A 20,264-nucleotide genomic window follows, 5' to 3' on the forward strand; every position below is an offset into this window, starting at 1 on the left:
ATAGCAGGGAGGCTGATACAACAGCCACAAACGCAACTGCTCCCTAGCACCCAGTTTCAGCTGTATGGTCTCAGATCTGGTTATGTGAAGAGCAGAGCACCTGAGAGTCATTCAGGCTCCTAGATGACAACTGCCACTCCATATCCTGGGCTCACGACTGGCGCCAGACTTGGAACCCAGGCAAGCGCATCTCCAAGATGAATTTTTGGGGCGTTGGAGAAAACTTGAAAGAGGTTAGTTTATGTGAGTTTGTATGGGTTTTTTTTTTTTTTTTTACGTCTGAGAGAAATGGCTTTGGGATGAGCTTCAGTTTTCATGGAATTATTTTTTAACGCAAAAAATAGTTACAGGTGATTTGGGGAAACTGAATTGTCTTTTTTTTTTAAATGAAGCAAGAAAATGAAATTCAAATGATTGGGTGTGCGTTGGTGTTTTTATTGCAGTAATAACATTTGTAATATTCCACCTTCTATGGTAGCATTTTGTCACTGAATTTCAAAAATCCAAACTTATCTATGGGCTCAGATAGGCTAGAGAAAGAAATATTTTATTTATTTATCACATTTATATAGCCTCCCATCTCACACAAAGTGACATTTCCTCACAAATTATTGTAGTTAATAAATATATATCCAATTAAAAATATTTTTTTCAGTATATATACCTCATATTTCCAATTAGCCTGTATATTATTTTTAAAAGATTGAAGATTAAAAACGTAAAAAATTCAATTATCTGTCTGTCTATTCCATCCATCCATCCATCTTCTCATATCTGTAAGGAAATATATAGAAATACATACATAATAAGACTACCAATGACATCTTTTGCAAAGTGGATACAGTTACTTTTTTTTCTTTATTCTTAGAGAGTGATCCTACATAAGCCATAAAACATTGCCATAAAACCAATTATACATTTCAACTAATTTAACAGGAATGAGTGTATTGCCTGCTCTGAAACATTCATTGTAGGCATGAATAGCCCATACTAGAAGCTTATGTGAGTACAGCTGAACAAACTTTGAATTTTAGTTGAAAATTCAATACTAATACTTCTGTATTCTTTGGTAACAGGAAAATAGAATACAAAACTCTGTTAAATGCAGCCTGATTAGATATCTGAAAAATATTCTTTTAGGAAGGGGAAGTAGAGAGTGCAAACACACACACATACGGTACAAATAAATGTGTTGATCAGTTCTGGGAGCAGTTCTCCAATGTATTTTCTCAAACAGAAGTAACTTTTTACAAGTCTGTGATTCTTTGTGGGTCAATGAGTTCTTATATCCACCAGATGGTGCCACTAATCAGCAGAAATCCTTTGTTTTTTTCCCTTTTGTTTTTAACATGACTCCAAGCTCAAAAGCTGCATTTCCTGTAAAGCTACGTTTACAAAGCACAAATCAGAGGAGTATTACAGATGGCATGCTTTCTTTGATCTGTTATACATATAATAAGATATGACAATAAAGACTTTTACTTTTGTTTTTGTTTTCATCCTGTTAGGCAAATTAATAGTTGCTCCTTATTTAAACTGGACACAAACCAACACAGTAAATCCTTTGATATATAATCTAACCTAAAACATTTAATCTACTAGGCAAAAGCCTGTGTGAACAGTATTATTAACTGACAGTATACTAATCTAGGATATAATGCTAATTTTTGAGTAAAAGAGACCAGGAACTCTTTATGGCAATAAAGATATATATTACAGTGTATACTCCTATTTGTCCAAAGAGTAGGACCATGACAGAAAATAATCTATTTGTAAAGATCAGCATGACTGCAGCCCTATCTTTTAGATTCATATGAGGAAGCTGCTTTAAACATCCAATGTTTCTTCCTGATTGCATATGTTCATCTTTTCACAAAAGTTCTTAATCTTGCATAAATGAAGTTTTCAGCTTTAATTAAGGTAAAGTCTCCCTCCAGTTAAACTTAACTTCAGGTGATTATGTGGACACATTCAGACTGTTTTTTTGGCAACAATATAGAAGTAGTTTGTCACTAACTCTTCTTTATGCTCAGCCAGTTTTGCTAGATGTTGCCACCTGCTGCGACTGATTTTAATTAGAAATGTAAAGGCATCATAAAAAGGGAAATAGACTCTGGTTGTCTTCTATATTTTATTATTCCATTTATTATGATGATGGGGGGCCCAAGAAAAATATTTGCTGTGATTTTTATAGCTGAGGGTGACAGTGAGTGGAATAACAACATCAAAGTAGATCTGTGCAAGGTTGGCCCAAGACATTTTCCTCCTTAGCCAAAACATTAAATGCTTTTCCACCTGGAAGACAGACATGGTGTCTAATGAACAAGCGCAGTCATGTTTTATATATGCCTGAGACAGAAGATTCCTCAATTGCTTCTCCAGTAAAAATACCACGGGAAAAGAACTAAATAACTATTTGCTGTCCTTTCATGACACCAAAAATCAGATACCTAAGAAAGCTACCTAGCTCACTATGCCTAATTGTAAGGTTGGCCTGGATAACAGTAGAAACTGAAAATGTGTTCAAATGTATTAGCACCTCATCCATTTATAGATCAAAGGTTCAAGTACAGTCTCCATGTTGTCTTGGCAAAAGTGTAGAACTGGTTTGCCATTTCCTTCTCACATGCTTTTTTCAATTTCCCCTGGGATTTCCAGGTAGTCTCCCAACCAAGTATTAATCTGGTTTGATCCTGGTTGTTTTCTGAGATCAACCAGTGTCAGCTAGTAGCTGCCACTTGCTGTAGGTGCAAGCCAGAGCAAAGAGACTCTGTCAATTATCCCATACTGCTACTAGATGACATCATGGCTCCTGCTCTGAAAAAAAAGAAGTCTCAGCCCTGTGCTCACCTATATTCTCCTCCACTGCTGTTAACTATTTGAAGTACAAGTTGCTGCTATGAAAAGATTACACCCTGGTTTATTTGATGAACTCTTTCTAAAGTATATCAAACTCAATGAGTTTGCTGTGTATTTTATAACAAGAAATTAGCTGGAATCCTGCCAAAAAGCTTGAATGGATAGAAGATTCCCAGGCTGGTCTTTTAGCTGTTGATCTTTTACATATGGTTCTTTTTAATTACACTGAACTTTACATAATCCTGTTCATTTGTTTGTAACAGTTATGAAATATTTGAGAGGTGGAATAAAGGTGGGAAAATTTACAAAGAGGTAGGATGAAGACATAAGAGTCGCATGTTCAGACTAGAAATAATGTGCATTATGTGTCCCACAAAATAATCTTTTCCAGTTGCAGTATCTCAACATTTGTTGGACTTCAACTCTGAAAACTTCCAGACAGCAAAGTCAGGTAGCCAAAAAAGCCACGCAGCTAGGAACAATGGAACTTGAAGACCAACAGATGTGAATATTGTTAGGCAGTCCTTGGCATGACTCATGACTCCCTAATAAATTGCTTTAAAAAAAAAAAAAAAAAAAAAGACCTTGAGAGTCTAGAACTGTCCAGAAACAGAGAGGACTCTGGTTACATCTTTTCCAACTAATCAATTTTATTAAAAGGCGTACGCTTTCATGAGCTGTAGCTCACTTCATCAGATTCATGAAGTAACTAGACTGATTAGGATTTGAAAAGGGTTTAAGGCAAGGGGGAGAAAAGAAAGAATGGTTATACAGATGTAGGTTACATGCAAGACCAATTATAAGTACTTCATCAGTTAGCAAATGTGTGAAAACCCATTGTTTGTTGAGACTTTCTGAGATAGCCCAAGAAACTTTTTGATGTATTTGAGTTTGGCAGTCTCTTGCTCTACGAGGCTGGCGTAGTTTTGTTGTTCTAAAATGGCAACTTTGAAATCTGTACTTGAGTGTCCTTGGAGATTTAAAATGCTCTGATAGTACTTTGTCCTTGTTTTGAGTCCTGATGACAAAGTTGTGTCCATTAATTCTTTTGCACAAAAATTACCCTCCAGGTAATTGATTCCAATGTTGCTTTGTTCTTACAATGAGCAAAGTTTTAATGGTAAACTGAAACATGCTTTTGGATTGAATGAACCATGGGATCTGCAAACATTTTATATGTAAACCAATTCACTTCAAAATGTTATTTTTCTCAACTCTTTTCATTGCAAAATCATGAATTTCACCGTTGCAGTTTTCATTTGAATCTGTTATGTGTAAATAGAGGTACTTCAAACTCTTTTCCAAAAGTATGTCTGATAATTGTTTTTAGGTGTAACATTTCACAAGGAAAATTCTTTAAAAATTATGATTGTTCCAAAATTCAGGTTAGTCATTCCTGACAGAGCATGTCACACAGGGAAGTGCAATTTTATATGTTTCTTAGGCTAGAAATCTAAGTTTAAATGCATAACCACACTTTTTCTCTTTCAGAGAACAGGCTGGGCCAGAAAGCAACTCCATTATTCACAATGGTTATTTCTGGCCTCCTTCAGCAAAGCTAATGAGATCTGATTAGTAAATACCCAGGTGAATGGAACATATTTCTGTTGTTGTTGTTATTGTTATTATTATATTATTATTATTATTAAAAATTATTGGCCACCCAACTCCGCTGGACTCTGGGCAGTGTACAAAACAAAACAAAATAAAAACATAAAAAACAGCTAAAAACATTACCCTCAAGCATGAGGGACAATTTAGCCATTTTTTAAAAAATAATTGTAATGGGATTGATCTTGGACCAGATTTCTGTTAACTTTCAGACCCTTCCACCCATATATTTGGATTATGGCCCTTGAAAATCGCATTAGGGCACCTAGTTTTGTTGACTGATCATGAAAAAGATACACAGTGTTAGCACCTAATCAGTTCTTGGATAAGAGGCCACCAGGAAATCTTAGTGGTATAGTGGACTGGGATGATGAAAAAACATTCTGGAATAAAGCCATGACAAACCACTTCCATCTTGCTATTATTGTTAGATTTTTATCCTTCTTTTAAAATCTATCTATCTATCTATCTATCTATCTATCTATCTATCTATCTATCTATCTATCTATCTATCATCTATCACTCAAGGTGGTGAACATAGCTAATTTTCCTGTCTCCTATTTTCTCTACAACAACCACCTTGTGAAGTGGGTTGGGCTGACAGAGAGTGACTGGCCCAAAGTCACCCAGCCAAACTAAGTGGTTATGTTCATGAAGTCACTAGAAGTTGAGTTTGACTTGAAGGAGACTTTATCAACTTTCAGAACTGTAGATGTACAGTTTGCATTATCCCTGATCATTGCTAGATAGGTACTCTAAATCAAATTATTTGTAGAGGTTCAGGTGGTGAAGGCTTGCATGCTATAAACATAATTATCAATGCATGCCTTTTGGACAGTGTTTCTTGTATGGCTTGTGTTTAGTCATAATCCAAATTTACTACTCAGTTTATTTCTTAAGGGTTCTAGAGACATTTATTTGTGGTCATTCTTCCAGAATCAGAAACCAGGCATCAGCTGCCTGCATCAAGGAACATTTCTAAAAATGTACTCTAAATTAAAAGGTAGCTATTATTTAATTTGGAAAAGTGATTCTTTTTCATGCATTTTAAAAACACTTGTAGCTGGTTTGAAGCTTTTTATTTACATGGTGCATTAGGAACACAGCATTCTGCCAAAAATCTAGCCTCTGGCTAGCATATTCTGTGCCAGCTGCTCCAGTTTGCCTAAGAAAGGGGTACCATGTGCGCCCTCTTTGAAAAATAAATGGTAGTCATGTATTTTAATGGCTGTTGAGAAATTATCAAAACCTAACTCCAGAACTCTCTGGATATCAGACTTACTAGCTTAAGTTTGCAGTCAGTCACTTCTGATGTGTACAGTTTGTTCACTGGAGTGTTCCTCCCTCTCAGATGTTTCCACCAAGTCTGCTCTTTCATACTTTTGTGCATTTAATTAGTTTCCATAGTGACACTCCCTTGTGAAGTTTAGAGGTCCCTCCCAGCAGGTTCTCCTAAATGCCAGCTACTGATCACCGGGTTTGTGTGCCAGGTTAACAGGACAAAGTCAGCCTTATTTCAAAGGTTTTCACCGAATGCCTTCTGGGTCATTTTTCTTCACTTCGTTTTGAATTCACTTAAGAATTCACTTAATTCACTTCAGCTTTGGAAAACCATTTACGAAACAATATGACTGATAACACTCTTCACTGAATTTCAGTTGCTGAATTGTGCAGGATTATATAAACTGAAGGAATTTCTTTTGCATACTTCCAGTACGTTTCCAAAGAACACGAATGCCTTGCTCGCTTGTATTTCAAGTGCCATTTGGCTGTTTGGTGACTTTTCTTCAGGACAAATAAACCGTTAAGGCAATCTGTCTGCATAAACAGACAATGCAGTGTACTTGATGAACTCAAAACCTTAATAAATCAGAGGTGTCCATGTTACTGCATATACTTTGAATGGAGCTATTTGTGATAGGAGTTTCAGGATGCATCTCCCGTTCAGCCTGTCAGACGTGAACAGCTTATTTGGGTAGGTTTAGAGCTGAATTGGGATCTAAGCTAAAATGTACTCCTCCCCGGATTTCCTTTGATTTTCAAACACTTAAGAAGTACATATAGCATATAGTCTGCAGTCTGATACTTGGGTAAGTCGCCTTCTCTTTAGGCAAAGGACAGAATCAGCTCCATTTGATATCTTTATGCCTATTGTTATTGTATTTATATCAGTGTTTGTCAACCTTAGCAACTCCCCCACCTGCCCATAGCTCTCACCTGCAGCTCTCACCCACCAGCCTGCTTGCCTGGGACTCCTGCCTCTTCCTGCTTAACGACCCGCACAGTCCTGGGGTTACGACAGCAAATGGGACTGCCAGCATTGTAAACGACGAGATCACGTGACATCACATTTTATGACCACATCTCTTAGCGACAGAAATTCTGGTCCCAATTGCTGTAACCTGAGGATTACCTGTAAATGAATAGGAATCTGAACCTTTCAAGAAGTTTTACAAATTCACTTTACAAAAGGGACTCAGAGACTCTTCAGCATCTGTAGGAAGCAAAAGCAGATTTTCTTCCAGACATTTCTGTGGGAATCAGCTAACTTCCAACAACACCCATTAAATCCTACCCATCGTTATCTGGGGTTACATGTCATGTTATGTTACCATGTCTTTCAAGTAAAAAGCTAAGTCTTCACCTGAAGCCCTTGAAAGCCTCAAGTAGGGGCCCCAAACTCTCCAGTGTGGCCCGCAGAGACTTTCAAAAGTTATTCTTAAATCGGCATTTTTAGTGAGAGGGAAGGGGAAATATTAAACTCATGACCAGAAAGTAATCTTATCTATTTAACTCAAGGGAAACAGCAGTGGAATAAATAACATTTATATTTTGAAATGCAACATGTGGCATGCTTCCAGTGGAGCTCCTGGCCCAGAGAAGGCTGCATACCCTATAATTGAGAAAATGAATGTGATATGTATATTTATGTAGATTTTGGTCTGACTATATCTTGGCTTATATTTTTTTTTTAGAAAAGAGGAGAATTCATCACAACCTATAATTTTATTTGTGTTGTAATATGAGCCATTTAGAATAGTCAAATCTAATCAGGGCCACATTGAAATCCTGGTTGGCCTTAGACACACTTACCTTTGTCGGCTGTCACTGCAGTAATGATCCAGATGCTAGGGTTATAAAGGTATTCCCTGGACCTGTGTTCTTCAATGAGCTGCAGGAAATAAGTTGCGATAAGTATATACATTATAAAGTAGTAATACTACCTTAAATATTTTTAATTTTAAGCTATATAAATTTTGATTTTACTGTTACTTTTCAGATTTTTAACTTAAAACATTTCTGTAGGCCCCAAATGTTTCATAGGCCCTAGGGCAGTGTTGTCCAAACTTGGCCACTTTAAGATGAGTGGACTTCAACTCCCAGAATTCCCCAGCCAGTGCATGCTGGCTGGGGAATTCTGGGAGTTGAAGTCCACTCATCTTAAAGTGGCCAAGTTTGGACAACACTGCCCTAGACACTGTGTCTCTTATGCCTAATGGATAGTTGTAGCTGTCACATAAACCAAGTAGGGAAAGTGAGCAGAGTGTGGCTTGAGGAATTCCTTTTCCCATATGGATGCACTGAGGGATTTTTAATGGACTTTTCCCCTCTGCAGAGTACAGCTGGATCTGGACCATTTTTTATTTTTGATCCCACTCCTCCCAGCAAATAGGGTCACATTTTATTCTTTTTTTCCAGATGGTTATCCTGCTGACAGATAGACAGACAGACAGAGTCCTGAGCTCCTTTATATAACATCTTTCCCACTTTCCATTGGGTTGGGAAGAATACAAAGGACAACATTGTCAAGAATGACAGAAAAAAAAAAGCCTAGTATACAGAAAAGTTCAGCTAAAAGATACTGTGATGAGACAGAGGTGAAGGGAGAGAGAGGAGGGCTACTCTCCAGGCCCATGAATTATGTCTGGTATATTCTGCATCTGGGCAGTCTAGTATGACCTTTTATAGGATCTCATTTGCTTTAAAGTTGTCTTTGAACTGACTCTCACTATGGGATTGTGGTAAGCATGTGGAGATCGGATGAGGAAAAGATCTATCCTAGAGATGCTGCCTCTTTCAAAACCATCAGTTCGTGGGATATTTCTCTTACCCTAACCCTCTTAATAGAAGGCTCTTAAGACAGCATGTGTGAAAGCCATACAGCACTTGAAGTGAAGATAACATTTGGATGGATTTGTTAAATGTTTATATTTTTGTTGAAATTTAACTTGTCCAAAACATTATGTAATCCAACATGTGTTACAGAAATATGTAAGATTTGAGTTAGTCTGCAAAATAATGAAGATAATGGGAAGGAACCATTGCTGTAGTCAGATCTTTTGACCTCCACAGACCTAACCCTCCTCAGGGCAATGGACCAATTACTTTGGTGTCTTATAAACTACCTGGATTGCAGAATTCTAGAAGAATGTACAACTACATTGCTCCATTGAAGATTAAGTTGGTACAGATGGACAAACAGACGAACAAGAAACACTGAGTTGCCAATATATGCTATTTAGTTACATCTTTCTGGTTTAAGAAGGTTGATGAATACAGATGAATGATATGTTGTAACTGAATTGCACTAAAGCCAGAGCACTCAACTTGTGGCAACATGCACTTCCCAAATCCCACTTTTAATCCCCAGAACCTCTTACAGATGTGTTGCCAAACTTAGTGAGATGGCTGTTGAATACTGTGATAATGCTCTGCTCATTTGGCATCATTGCCTCATCATCTACAGTCCCCTCCACCACAAGAAAATTCAAATCCTGACTACCAAAAGATGACTTGCATTAAAGTAATCAGTATAGACATTTCAAAAAGAAGCAAGCTTGTCATGGAAATGGAATGGGTGAAGTCATATTTTCCTGCACCAGATTTCTATGATGTCCCATTTTATCCCATCCCTACTTTATCTGTTACAGGATTTGTTGCTATACAAAAAGATCAGAGAGTGCCTATCGATGTGGTCATTCAAATTGGTCCCAATACATTTGGATGCGACACTCCTTAAAATAGAAGGCAACTTCAAATTGAGGTCTTTCTTCTGGATATTGATGAGGTCCTTAAAACTGACAATGGAAGTATATTATTTGTTTTATGTATGTATGCTTCTATTCTTTTCCCTTGATACCTTTAACTCATATTATTCCTTGGCAGAATTTTAACAAGCTTTGCACTGTATTATTGTTTGCATTATTGAAGCAAAGATGATTTTTAGAAACAAATTTCAAGCAAAACAATTTCTGAAAGCAGGGAGAACTGAGGATTCTGAGTAAGCACTGCAGGCCACAGTTTAAGCCAGTGTTTCTCAACCTTGGCAACTTTAACATGTGTGGACTTCAACTCCCAGAATTCCCCAGCTAGTGCATGGTGGCTGGGGAATTCTGGGAGTTGAAGTCCACACATCTTAAAGTTGCCAAAGTTGAGAAACACTGATTTTAGCCCTGGAGGTACTGGTTGTTTTTTTTCTGCTAAGAACATTACAAAAGATTACTTTTTGCTGGAGGAAGTAGAAAGTATTGCATTCACCATGTATGCTGTAGTTTTTCCACAACAAAGAATAGCTTAGTCCTGTTAATGGTATGTGTGTGTTCATGCATATAAACACTCCATCCTATGTGCATGTGTTATTTATAAATACATATGTATGCATATATGCACACAGAGACATATAGAAATGTACAGAGAAAATGTATTGAAGTGTACAGATAGTCCCTGGGTTAAGAACACCTGGTTTACAGATGACCCATAGTTAAGAATGGAGCCTATTGTAGCAAAATTCGAGTTAAATACACACTGATTTGAGTTAAATACACAATGGTTTGAGTTCATTACACAATACTACTTATACAGTATTATACAGTAATACTGTTCTGGTTTACATACAAATTCAACTTAAGGACAGACCTTGGGAACGGAGCTCATTCTTAAACTGGGGACTACCTGTACCTGATTGGTATTTTTCAAGGAGACTATATTCTACTGACAAATTCTTCTGCCCATCCAGTATGCTCCAGCAGAGTGGTGCACTCTAGGTCCCCTCCATTAAATGTTGCCATCTTGTGGAACCTAGGAAACGGGCCTTCTCTGTTGCGGCTCCAACCCTCTGGAACAGCATCTCCCCCAGAGTTAAGGACAGCACCCTCTCTCCTAGGTTCTGGAAAGCTTTGAAAACCTGGCTTTGGTCTCTGGCCTGGGGTTGATGTTCGTTATTTGTTTAATGGCCCCTGTTTTATTTTGTGGATTTCGTTATTAGAGCGTTTTAGTCTGGGTTGGCTGTTGATTTTATATCTTTAGCTGTTTTTTATGTCATGTTTAGTTTTGTGCGCTGCCTAGAGTCCATTGGAGTTGGCCGGCCAATAAATTTAAATAAATAAATAAATAAATAAATAAATAAATAAATGTTTTGTGCAGTTAGGGTGAGCCAGTGATGAATACAGAGAGAAAACACCTCAATATTTACTTTAAGCAGGCTTTCTCCCATGGTTTATCTCCAAAATACCTGCTGCTGGTTTCTATTGATTTTGCTCAACAATGTTGCATATAATTTCTCCTTTAAAATATGCCTCTTGCCTGGATTATTTTACATTCTCCACATGTGTGATGGTGAACTGTATGTTTTCATAGTGATTTTTTAAAATAAAGCAAATTATTAATTTCAATATGATTTTCTAGAGTACTCAAGTTCTTGCTGACCTGTGATTAATTTTTTTAAAATGAGCTTTCTCCATTCTGGAGTCCTTCAGGTGCACTCTGACTGCAACTCTCAGAACTCCAAGCCTGCATGGCTAATTATTGGAGTTCTGCGAGTTTTTATTTATTTATCTACTTTATTTATACACCTCTGCACTCCACATGGTTCCATAGCAGTATACAGTGTAACATCCAATTGATCATAGCCTGAAAACAAGATGACACTGAAATTATAATCCTTAAAACTGTCAAAACCTTTCATAAATTGATATAACCAGATATAATAGTAACAATAGGTGTACTGATGACAGATCTTAAAGAATTGCTGTTTTGAACAGTTCACTTTTTAAGTCTTTTATATAGGCCAGGAGGGATGGAACTGTCTGGATCTGAGGTGAGAAGCTGTTCCATCGGCTGGCAAGGAAATAAAATGTTCCTTCCTTCAATTTTGTATACAGGAAGAATCTTTAGCATCTCAACCTGAGATGTGTGCACTGTACAAGTATGATCTACTTGAAGTAGATGATCCTACAGGTACAACAGAGCCAAGTCATGCAGGGCTTTAAATCGTACCTGGAAGTCTACTGATAGTCAGTGCAGAGCCTCTAGCACCAGTGGTGCATGGAAATAGTAGTTCTCACCCACCAAGAAGGGGGTGTTGCATTTTGGACTAAAAATGGCCAACAGCAAAGTGGCTGGACTCAATGCAGCAGTGTTGGAAGAGCTGAAGGACCAGGCTGGGGACATACCATTCTGAAGAAAATATGTCTGTGTGATTGCGAAGCATCAACACAAGCTTGATGGCACATCATCGTCATGTAGTGATCTGACCAGAAGATGACAAGGGTGTGGGTCATTGTTGCCAGATCCCTTCTTCTGGACTGCATCTGGAGGAATGTGGTGTGAGAGACTGGGAATCAGCTGGAGGACTTCAGTGGATGTCAGAAGCAGCAGTCTAGCTCAGGAAGGGCTGTGGGAAGAAAACATTTCAAAGCCTTAATTGGCTTGCTCTAAGTCTGCCTGGGAACCTATTTACAATTGTCATGTTTTTACTCCTGACTAGCATTTAAGATCCCTTTCTGAAATCCACATGCTTCTTGCTTCTTAAGTTTGCCTGCTATGTGGGCTTGACATCCAGGTTGACGAATTGAGTCACAAGGTTATCAAAATGCTTTGTTACTAGACCAATAGGGAAATTTGCAGGCAGAAGCATGGGTGTTTCTGGAGGGGAGTGGGTATACGAAAAACCTGCAAGGTAGTGGGGGCCCAGCATCATGATTCAAAGACTTTGAATATGTCCAGCACTGCATGCATAAACCAAGGAGTGGGGTGGATTCGATCATAATATACTTACCATCTTGCAGATGCCACTAGGCTCAAGAAAGAGCTCTATTGATCTTTGCTACTCCAAAGACCCAAATTATTAGCTCAGCTGAGTCAGTGATCTGGACTAGTAAGTGCTCTTTGGTTGTTTCTGTAATTGTTCTCAGTTCTGTTGCTTGTTCGGAGTGATTTGTCACATAGGCCCTTGAGTAGCTGCTATAATGTACTGCTGCCTTTCAGAAATGGTTAGCCTGCCAATCTACATTTTTCCACAGAGTCATCTGTCTTTGGCCTGTGGGACAAATGGTGCTTCCTTGGAGATTGCTTCCCCCCGCTCCCCCCCAGGCCTTGTCACTTAACATTTGGGCCCTTCTGTTTTCTTTGGTCTATGATACTTACTTCTGGCCCTCAGACAGATGGCCTGTGAGGATATAAATCCCAACAGCTCTGTGTGGTGTGTGTGCACTTAAGTGTGTGAGAGTGTGAGAGAGAGACTTCCAGACATCAGTGTTGCAAACAACAAAATACTATATGTAATATATAAGAAGAGATGTCACTGGCATTTTAAAGGAAGCCATTTTCAATACATAGTTCCAAGGAATTAGTGATGCTTTGGGTAAACAAATCTGCTGATTAAACAATGAAGACATCACATTACACCAAACAAGAGTAAGGTGACCATCTGACCACAATAAATATTTTCCTTTGTGAATGTAAGCTCAGAATGAACATTAATTTTTTTAAAGCAGGATCATTACTATGGGTTTATTTAAATTTTGGGATGGAGGGCTAAGCAAATCAGCATGGTTGTGTTCTATATACCTTACTGGAAGTTAATATATTAACTTCTTCACTTTTCTTTGATCAAGGTCCTTTCTGGCAAAAATAACAAATTAACCACATCATACAGTACATTTTATAGTATTCAGACATGAACAGTTTGAAAGGGGAATGATCTTCCTCCATAGTTTTTGATGTTGTTACTGAATAGAAAGTACTAATCTTGTCTCTAGTCTTCACCTCAGCTGATTTACATGAGTAATAGCAAGCAATTGTTCTAGTACTACATCTGGTCTCTGGTTATGCTCTAAAGATGTTTAACTGGTAAAGCTGAATTTATTACTACATTATGGTTAGCCAATTCAAATCCAAAAGTACATATGAAAAAGTCTGCAAGCAAATTTGAATTAAGAGCATTTCATCTTCATGGAAAACTTATGTATATCAAGATGTTCAGGTAAGAAAATCTTTGGTACATAAAAATGAACCTCAGAAGTGGTCGTGGTCAATGAAGTTCCTCTCACTTCCAGATAAATGTGTTTAGGACAAAAATATTTCAGGTCATAAGTTGTGGTAATTAAAACAACAACAGTACTAGAAACATTAGACATTTTAATAACTCGAAGTGATTGGAAGAAAAGATGAAACAATGTAATAGGAAGTTTGCAAAAAACATACAACCAATTCAGTCTCTTCGTTATCACAAATAGAAATATAGCAGGCAATTTAATCTTCACACCACACAATAACTCCACTGCTTCAGTGACTTGGAAAATTGGGAAATGATTTAAACAGGACTACCTTATGCTTTCTGCCAGACTAATAGGATTTAATGCTAATGCAGCATTTAGACTTGTGGTATTCACAATGCAGTTCCCACATAGCAAATACTAATAATTAAGGTTGCTGCTTTTGTACTAAGAAATATACCTGTCTCATGTAACACAGCAATTTTATCTTTAAGGCATGCTGGCTGAGGAGCCACTGGGTATGATGAAAACTTATTATGCCAGTAGAATCTAAAATGTGTTGCTTGCATAGTAGATATTCTAGTCAATTGGTGAAACACTTTGCTGGAGTTCTGTTTTCACTGGAAAAGATATGCCAGTTGAATAGCTACAAAATGGTGAGTAGACAGCAGGATGAGGAAGGAGTTGTGGGCACAATGAGGGAGAAACAGGGAAAAGAACTCTTGTACCTAGCTGACCTTGGCTGATCTTGAAAAGCTAAGGTGGTTTGAACTTGGCTAGTTTGTAGATGGAAGAGCACCAGGAAATCTCATAATTATAAGCTAGATTGGGAAACTGAAAAAATATCCTAGAAGAAGGCAAGGGCAACTGCCATACTGTTGCTAAAAAAATCACACAGATATGTCCATGAAATTATTAAGAGTTAAATTCAACTTGAAGAACTTACCTTTATACCTCAACAATCTCAGCATCTGGCCAACCATATCTAGGCTTGTAAGCTAAGCAAGGTCAAGTCCAGTTAATATTTGGATGGAAAACCACCAACTAATCCCAGGGCTGTAAGACATGCTGTGAAATAAAAAAACATTGGCTGGAAAAAAGCAGTAATAAACCATTTCCATACTGTTGCTAAGGGAACTGCATGGAGGTGTCCAAGAAGTCACCAGGAGCAGAGTCAAGCTCTGTTTGACAAAGTCTCTACCTTTTTTACACCCCTACAAGCCCCTACAATATCTGTGTCTCAGAACAACTTTAAAGTAATCTGAAACCTGGTGCAATAAATTTCTTTCCAATTAAGTAAATTAAAGATAATTACTCCAGATGTTCACCATACAGCCCACATTACCAAGCAAGAGTGTAGGTCAACAGCCAAGCCCAATGTACCAACTTAATAGCATCTGGTGAGAAAACTAGAGAAGGGAAAAAGGGCAATTTGCGTGTACACACACACACACAATTGTCTACAGTACATACAGTACACGGACATTTGAGAACATCATTAACACTTCTGTGCCTGCATGTGTGAGATGAAGCTCACTGAATATCAACAGAAACTTCACTTTGGCATTCTACTCTGTTCTACAGCTGAATACTGGTATGTGGCAATGGGTAGCAGTGGGAATGAAGTCTGTGTTGGTTCCATGCTATTTATGCTGTGGGTTCCTGAAAGGTCTTATTGTATTCTCTGTGTTTTTAAGTATTATGAGGTGGAACCTGCAATCATTTTGCTGACTGGGACCACAGGTGGCAGAGCACAGATGCAATGATGTTACATAAATAGATGGTACCATTTTTTTTTTTGGTCTACTTTTTAAAACATTTTGTTCAGTTTAAGCATCACAGCATATCCAATAAATGAATCCACCTTATTTGCTTTCCTGCCCAAATTTGCTGGGATATTCTGCTACTGCTATTTAATGAAATGTTGATAGTATGATCCTGGGAGTTCTGGGATCTGCAAATAAAATTTTGTGATCACATGGGGCCCGTGGATTGCCCATATTGCTCCAAATAAATGAGATCATGAGGAAGTTTGGAGTGAAGACCCTTCAGTACACTGAGGGGACTTTGCTGTGTCTCTGTGCTGAGAAGATCAGGTGAGGCTGCACAGGGGCTGGGCCTTAACAGGTAGCAGATTGAACAAAAACCATAAACCCTAATCAGAATAGTATGGCAGAGGCATTGTAAATAGCTGCTTCTCAAGTCCAGGAATTGGGTGAATGTGCTCTTTACGTGGAGTTGCAGGCTTCTTGAAAAAGATACTTAGCTTTTGGGGGTTAATCAGTGCCCTCTGCTTGTCCCAGTTCTGCCAGACTGAACATCAGTTTAAAACAGTATTTATTTGTCCAGTCATTTTGAACGATATGCTGGATTGCTCATTCTGATGCCTCTGTGCTTATGACTGACTGGCTAGATTTATATCCAGCCTTTCATTCAGCAGCTCAAGATGGCATCCACGGTGCTCCCATTTTTCCTCATAACCACCACCCTGTGAGGTAGGTTGAGCTGAGAGAGAAAGACTGGCCCAAAGTCACACCATGAGCTTCCACGGCTGAAGGAACTCCTGAAGGGGCCAATCCAGTCCCCTCACCACTACACATTTAGCCCATTATGTTACTGTACTATATACAGTGCCATATTTGGGGACTTATGCATATTGTAAGCAGTTATTCCGATTCCCTAGTATGAAGTGCGGATGACAATATTTTCACGAATAAAAAAAGAGTAAATGGCTCTCTTTGCATTTTGGAGCCTTTCCCAATCCGTTCGTTTGTTTGGCCCCCCTAGAATAAAACTTTCTCTGAAAGAGCACCTCCTTCTCGTTGCTGGCGCCCGCTCGGAAAGATGGACTTCCAGCGCCTTCTCCTCACTTACCTGGCAGGTTAGGCCCCGTGTCTCCTCACTCAGAGGCCTGGAGGAGAAGGGAGGCGCCCGAATTGGGCAACCGACCCTTCAGTGCGGAGCTCACTCTGCGGGGGAGCCGAGCGCGCAGGCACGAGGCGGAGGCTGGCGCAGGCGGCTCCAGGCAGAAGTTCCCCTCCCACTCGCTCGCACATGCTGCCGAGCCGCCGCCGCCGCCGCCAGCTGGAAGAGCCGCGCATTCTCGGCCGCTGACCTTCCACTTGGTCCGCAGGCTGCCCCCGGCAAGTCACCTTCGCTTGCGGCGGGCAAGGCATGCCCCTGCCCTCCTTGGCGGCCGTTTCCGCCTGGACGCTTAGCGGGGAGGTTGACCATGAACCCTCAATGCGCCCGCTGTGGCAAAGTCGTCTACCCGACCGAGAAAGTCAACTGCCTGGATAAGGTGCGCGCGCGCCAGGTGGCCGGGCCGGCTGCGGCTGGGGGCGAGGGGTGGCCGGGGAAGGTGGGGGGGGGGGGATGGGCGAGGAACTGCTTCGGGGTGGCTTCGTTCCCCTCCCTTCCCTCCGACTCCGGCGTCATCTTCAGATTTTACCTGCGTGCAGAAGTAGGACTCCAAACTGGGACATTTTAGAGGCCCTCGTTTCTTTTTGCGGGGAAGCCTTCGGGATTCTTTGTTGGGGGGGGGTTGAACTTAAAAGATAAGGAATGTCATCTGCAGTTATATTCTGTGCGGGGGCTGGGAAGAGCCTTCCCTACCGGATACCTGTCACCTGCCTTGGGTGACAGCTCCCAATGCTCCCGTTTCATCCCTTCCCTTCCCCTCCCTTCCCCTGCCCCCTCCAGAATGACAGCCGTGCAGTTACGTGCGGGCAAAAGTGTTGGTTTCGAGCTCCGCAAGAGGACCAGGGGCTGAGGAGGGAAGAGGTGGTCCATCCTCGTTGCTGCGCGGCGGTTCCGGGAAGGGCGGATGGACGGAGAGAGAAGCCTGTGCGCCTTTCGAGCCGGGCGCCTCGCGAGAAGGACCGGTGCTGAGCAGGGTTGGGCGGGCTTGGCTTCTCCCCTGCCTTTGGGAACCGGGCTGCGGCGGTAGCGGGGATGAGCGGCAGCGCTGAAGGCGGCAGAGCCAGCCGGAGAGCTAGTCGCCTGGGCACCGCTGCGCCTCCTCCCCCACCTGGCATCGCAGCGGCGCTGGCTTCAGTAATGAACTTGTCACCCTGCGGCTGACGCATTGCTCGCCGTGCCCGCGGCCCGAGGGAGGAGGCGAAGGACTGTAGCGAGCTAGACCTTCCCCGCCAGGTTCCAAAGGGTCTCGGTCAGGCCCCTGGCCCCCCCAGCCCGCTCGCTTGCATAGGCTTCAGAGGGAGTGAGGAGACAAGGCCTCCTCCTCTCCTTCCGCATGTGGACACTGAGGGGCCGACCCGCTTCGGCCTCCCCGAGTCCTAAAGGTGAGTCCCTGATCTGGGACTCGGAGGTGTCTCCTCGCCGCCGGCGCTGCAATGCAGAAGGGGCTTCTCCGGCGGCAGCTCTTACGCAACGGTCGCCCGCCCGCTTCGGTAGGCGAAGATTCGGGAGGGGGCGAGGCGTCCATCAGCCTCCCGTGCCTGCCCTTCTCTCTCGCCCCGTTGGGGATCACAAAAGCGCGATTGTCTGAAGGAAACTGCACATAGTGAGGCTGTGACAAAAATGCCTCCGCCCCCCAGAAAGAGGAACTAACAGATTTTTGGTCGACATTAGGATGGGTTTCTGTGAATACACAGACAAGTGGGTGGTGTTGATGTTTTCAGTTTGGGGGAGGGGCCCTGAAAAATTATATATTTTAATCTCATGTCCTTTTGTTACTCAGAATAACCGGAACCATGTTTTCTGGAGTGAGGGAGAAAAATAACCCTATGAAGTCAAGCCGCAGATAGTAAAGATGTGGGACAAGCTAGAAAAGAAGGGTTTGATGCATTAGAGGGCCTGCTGATGTGATGTTTCCTAAATTTTTAGCAAAATATCTGTCACAATGGGCTTGACAAATGTAGTAACAAAATAATCAGTCAATAGACAATATTTAAGAAGGCAGATTAAAGACATGAGGGGCTGATGGTTAGAAGATTAAGGCATACTATTATTTTTGGAGGAGACCTTATGTCTCTGTTCACTTTCAAGAAACTGTACATGGATTTTTAGTAAGCCAAAGGAAACACTAGTATTTGGGCCAGTTTCATCCCTGCCTTCACAGAGCATTTCCTCCTTTTCTCTGTGTTGGAGGGAGAACAGAGAGAGAGCCAACGAAATAGCGAAGGAGACAGGATTGTCTGCTGAAAGCAAAATATCAGTGCTTGAGGGTGGCTTACAACATTATCATAAGCTATGTCAACTGCAGCATGAATGAAAATGCTCCAGGAGAATGAGTGGCATTTGTAAGTTGAGCAGGTTTTGATTTAAGCAATGAAGTCTTGCTTAATTTTCTATAAAATTCTCTATAGCTGTGGTACTATCAGGGGAGAACTTCCAGGACCCCATCCAAGTAGAATGAGCAGGACAGCCCTTAAATGGAATAGGGCTGTTTACCACATTTTGAAGTAATATACATTTAAAGGGCCTACTTTGTAAGACCATTAAGTCTATAATTACTCAAGTCTATCACTGAAAGCTAATAGATCTTAAAAGAAGCACCTGCATTCATTGCATAAGCAGTATATGTTGGCAGCGATACCACCTATAACAATACAAATTTTCTTTCAGTACTGGCACAAAGGATGTTTCCATTGTGAGGTCTGCAAAATGGCTCTAAATATGAACAACTACAAAGGATATGAGAAGAAGCCTTACTGCAATGCGTAAGTGTCAAGAACCTTAACTTAAAGAAAAGTACTCATACTGAGGCTAATTCATGGGGCAGCACCTAGCTGACTTGGTGACCCTGAAAAAAAGATAAGCAGGATCAAACCTAGTTACTACTTGGATGGGATACAATCAGGAAATCTCAGTGCTATAGGCTATATAGAGAAGTAAAAAAACCAAAAACATTCCAGAAAAAGGGCATGGCAAACCACTTCTGTATTGTTGCCAAGATCTACATATATGTGTTATTGAAGTCACCAGCAGTCAAACTTGACTTGATGAAGACTTTACCTTAGTTGTACTGACAGGGTGGGCATTTGCTTTGACAGATATATTATCAAACGGCAACTTCTTAAATTATTGGGTTGGATCCCAGTGAAGCTCTTCCGTTAGTGTGAAGTCTTTATTGTCCACAGAAAGCATCTTTTTCATTTAAGCAGAAACACTTTGTGTCAGAATGATGACCTCCAAATCCAGAAGGATTGATTACAGTTTGTACAAGAATTTGCACAAGTTCTCAAGAACTTTTTATGACTCTATTAGAATGATATGCTATAACATTTCTTAACTACTGAAGAGTACCAATATAGTTTCCACTCATGATTTTGGAACCAACCCTATGAAATTAGTAAATATGTTTTATGTATTTTATGAAATATTTTTTTAAAAGTATATCATGGAAAACCTCAATTGACCTTTCTACCTTATGGATATATAATTAATCTGTTATCAGTAATAATCAATACTATATTTACCAGGAAGGAACTTAAAAAAATTAAACAGAATTTTAAACAGAAAAATCTCATTTGCTTTCTATATTGCCATATTGCT

General features: G+C 40.3%; 1 protein-coding gene and 1 long non-coding RNA gene across 12 annotated transcripts in view; one reads left to right on the forward strand and one right to left on the reverse strand.

Moving 5' to 3' along the window:
• Positions 1-421: 421 nt before the first annotated feature.
• LOC112540123 (uncharacterized) lies at positions 422-18,094 on the reverse strand. 4 transcript variants are annotated; one of them, XR_015797790.1, is made up of 6 exons: positions 17,468-18,094; positions 14,692-14,813; positions 11,922-12,142; positions 7,564-7,642; positions 6,688-6,883; positions 826-1,385 (listed from the first exon to the last, which is right to left on the reverse strand). It is a non-coding gene; the product is annotated as an uncharacterized LOC112540123 (long non-coding RNA). The 4 variants fall into 4 exon arrangements; XR_015797788.1 differs by lacking the exon at positions 17,468-18,094 and adding an exon at positions 16,620-16,757; XR_015797789.1 differs by lacking the exons at positions 826-1,385; positions 17,468-18,094 and adding an exon at positions 422-774 and having other exon boundaries at positions 14,692-14,830.
• LOC112540122 (uncharacterized) overlaps positions 16,460-20,264 on the forward strand; it is an 86,991-nt gene continuing 83,186 nt past the window's right edge. For all 8 annotated transcript variants that reach the window (XM_088150408.1, XM_088150407.1, XM_088150406.1 and 5 more), the window contains exons 1-2: positions 16,460-17,046; positions 19,335-19,429. In XM_088150408.1, coding sequence (XP_088006534.1) covers positions 16,474-17,046; positions 19,335-19,429 — 668 coding nt within the window. In that variant the 5' untranslated portion in view covers positions 16,460-16,473. The remainder of the gene's footprint in view (positions 17,047-19,334; positions 19,430-20,264) is intronic.

This window comes from Python bivittatus, unplaced genomic scaffold (assembly GCF_059951505.1).
Source record: "Python bivittatus isolate LINGU-HERP-01145 unplaced genomic scaffold, Pbiv_v1 ctg000610_np1212, whole genome shotgun sequence".
In the NCBI taxonomy this organism is placed as follows: domain Eukaryota; kingdom Metazoa; phylum Chordata; class Lepidosauria; order Squamata; family Pythonidae; genus Python; species Python bivittatus.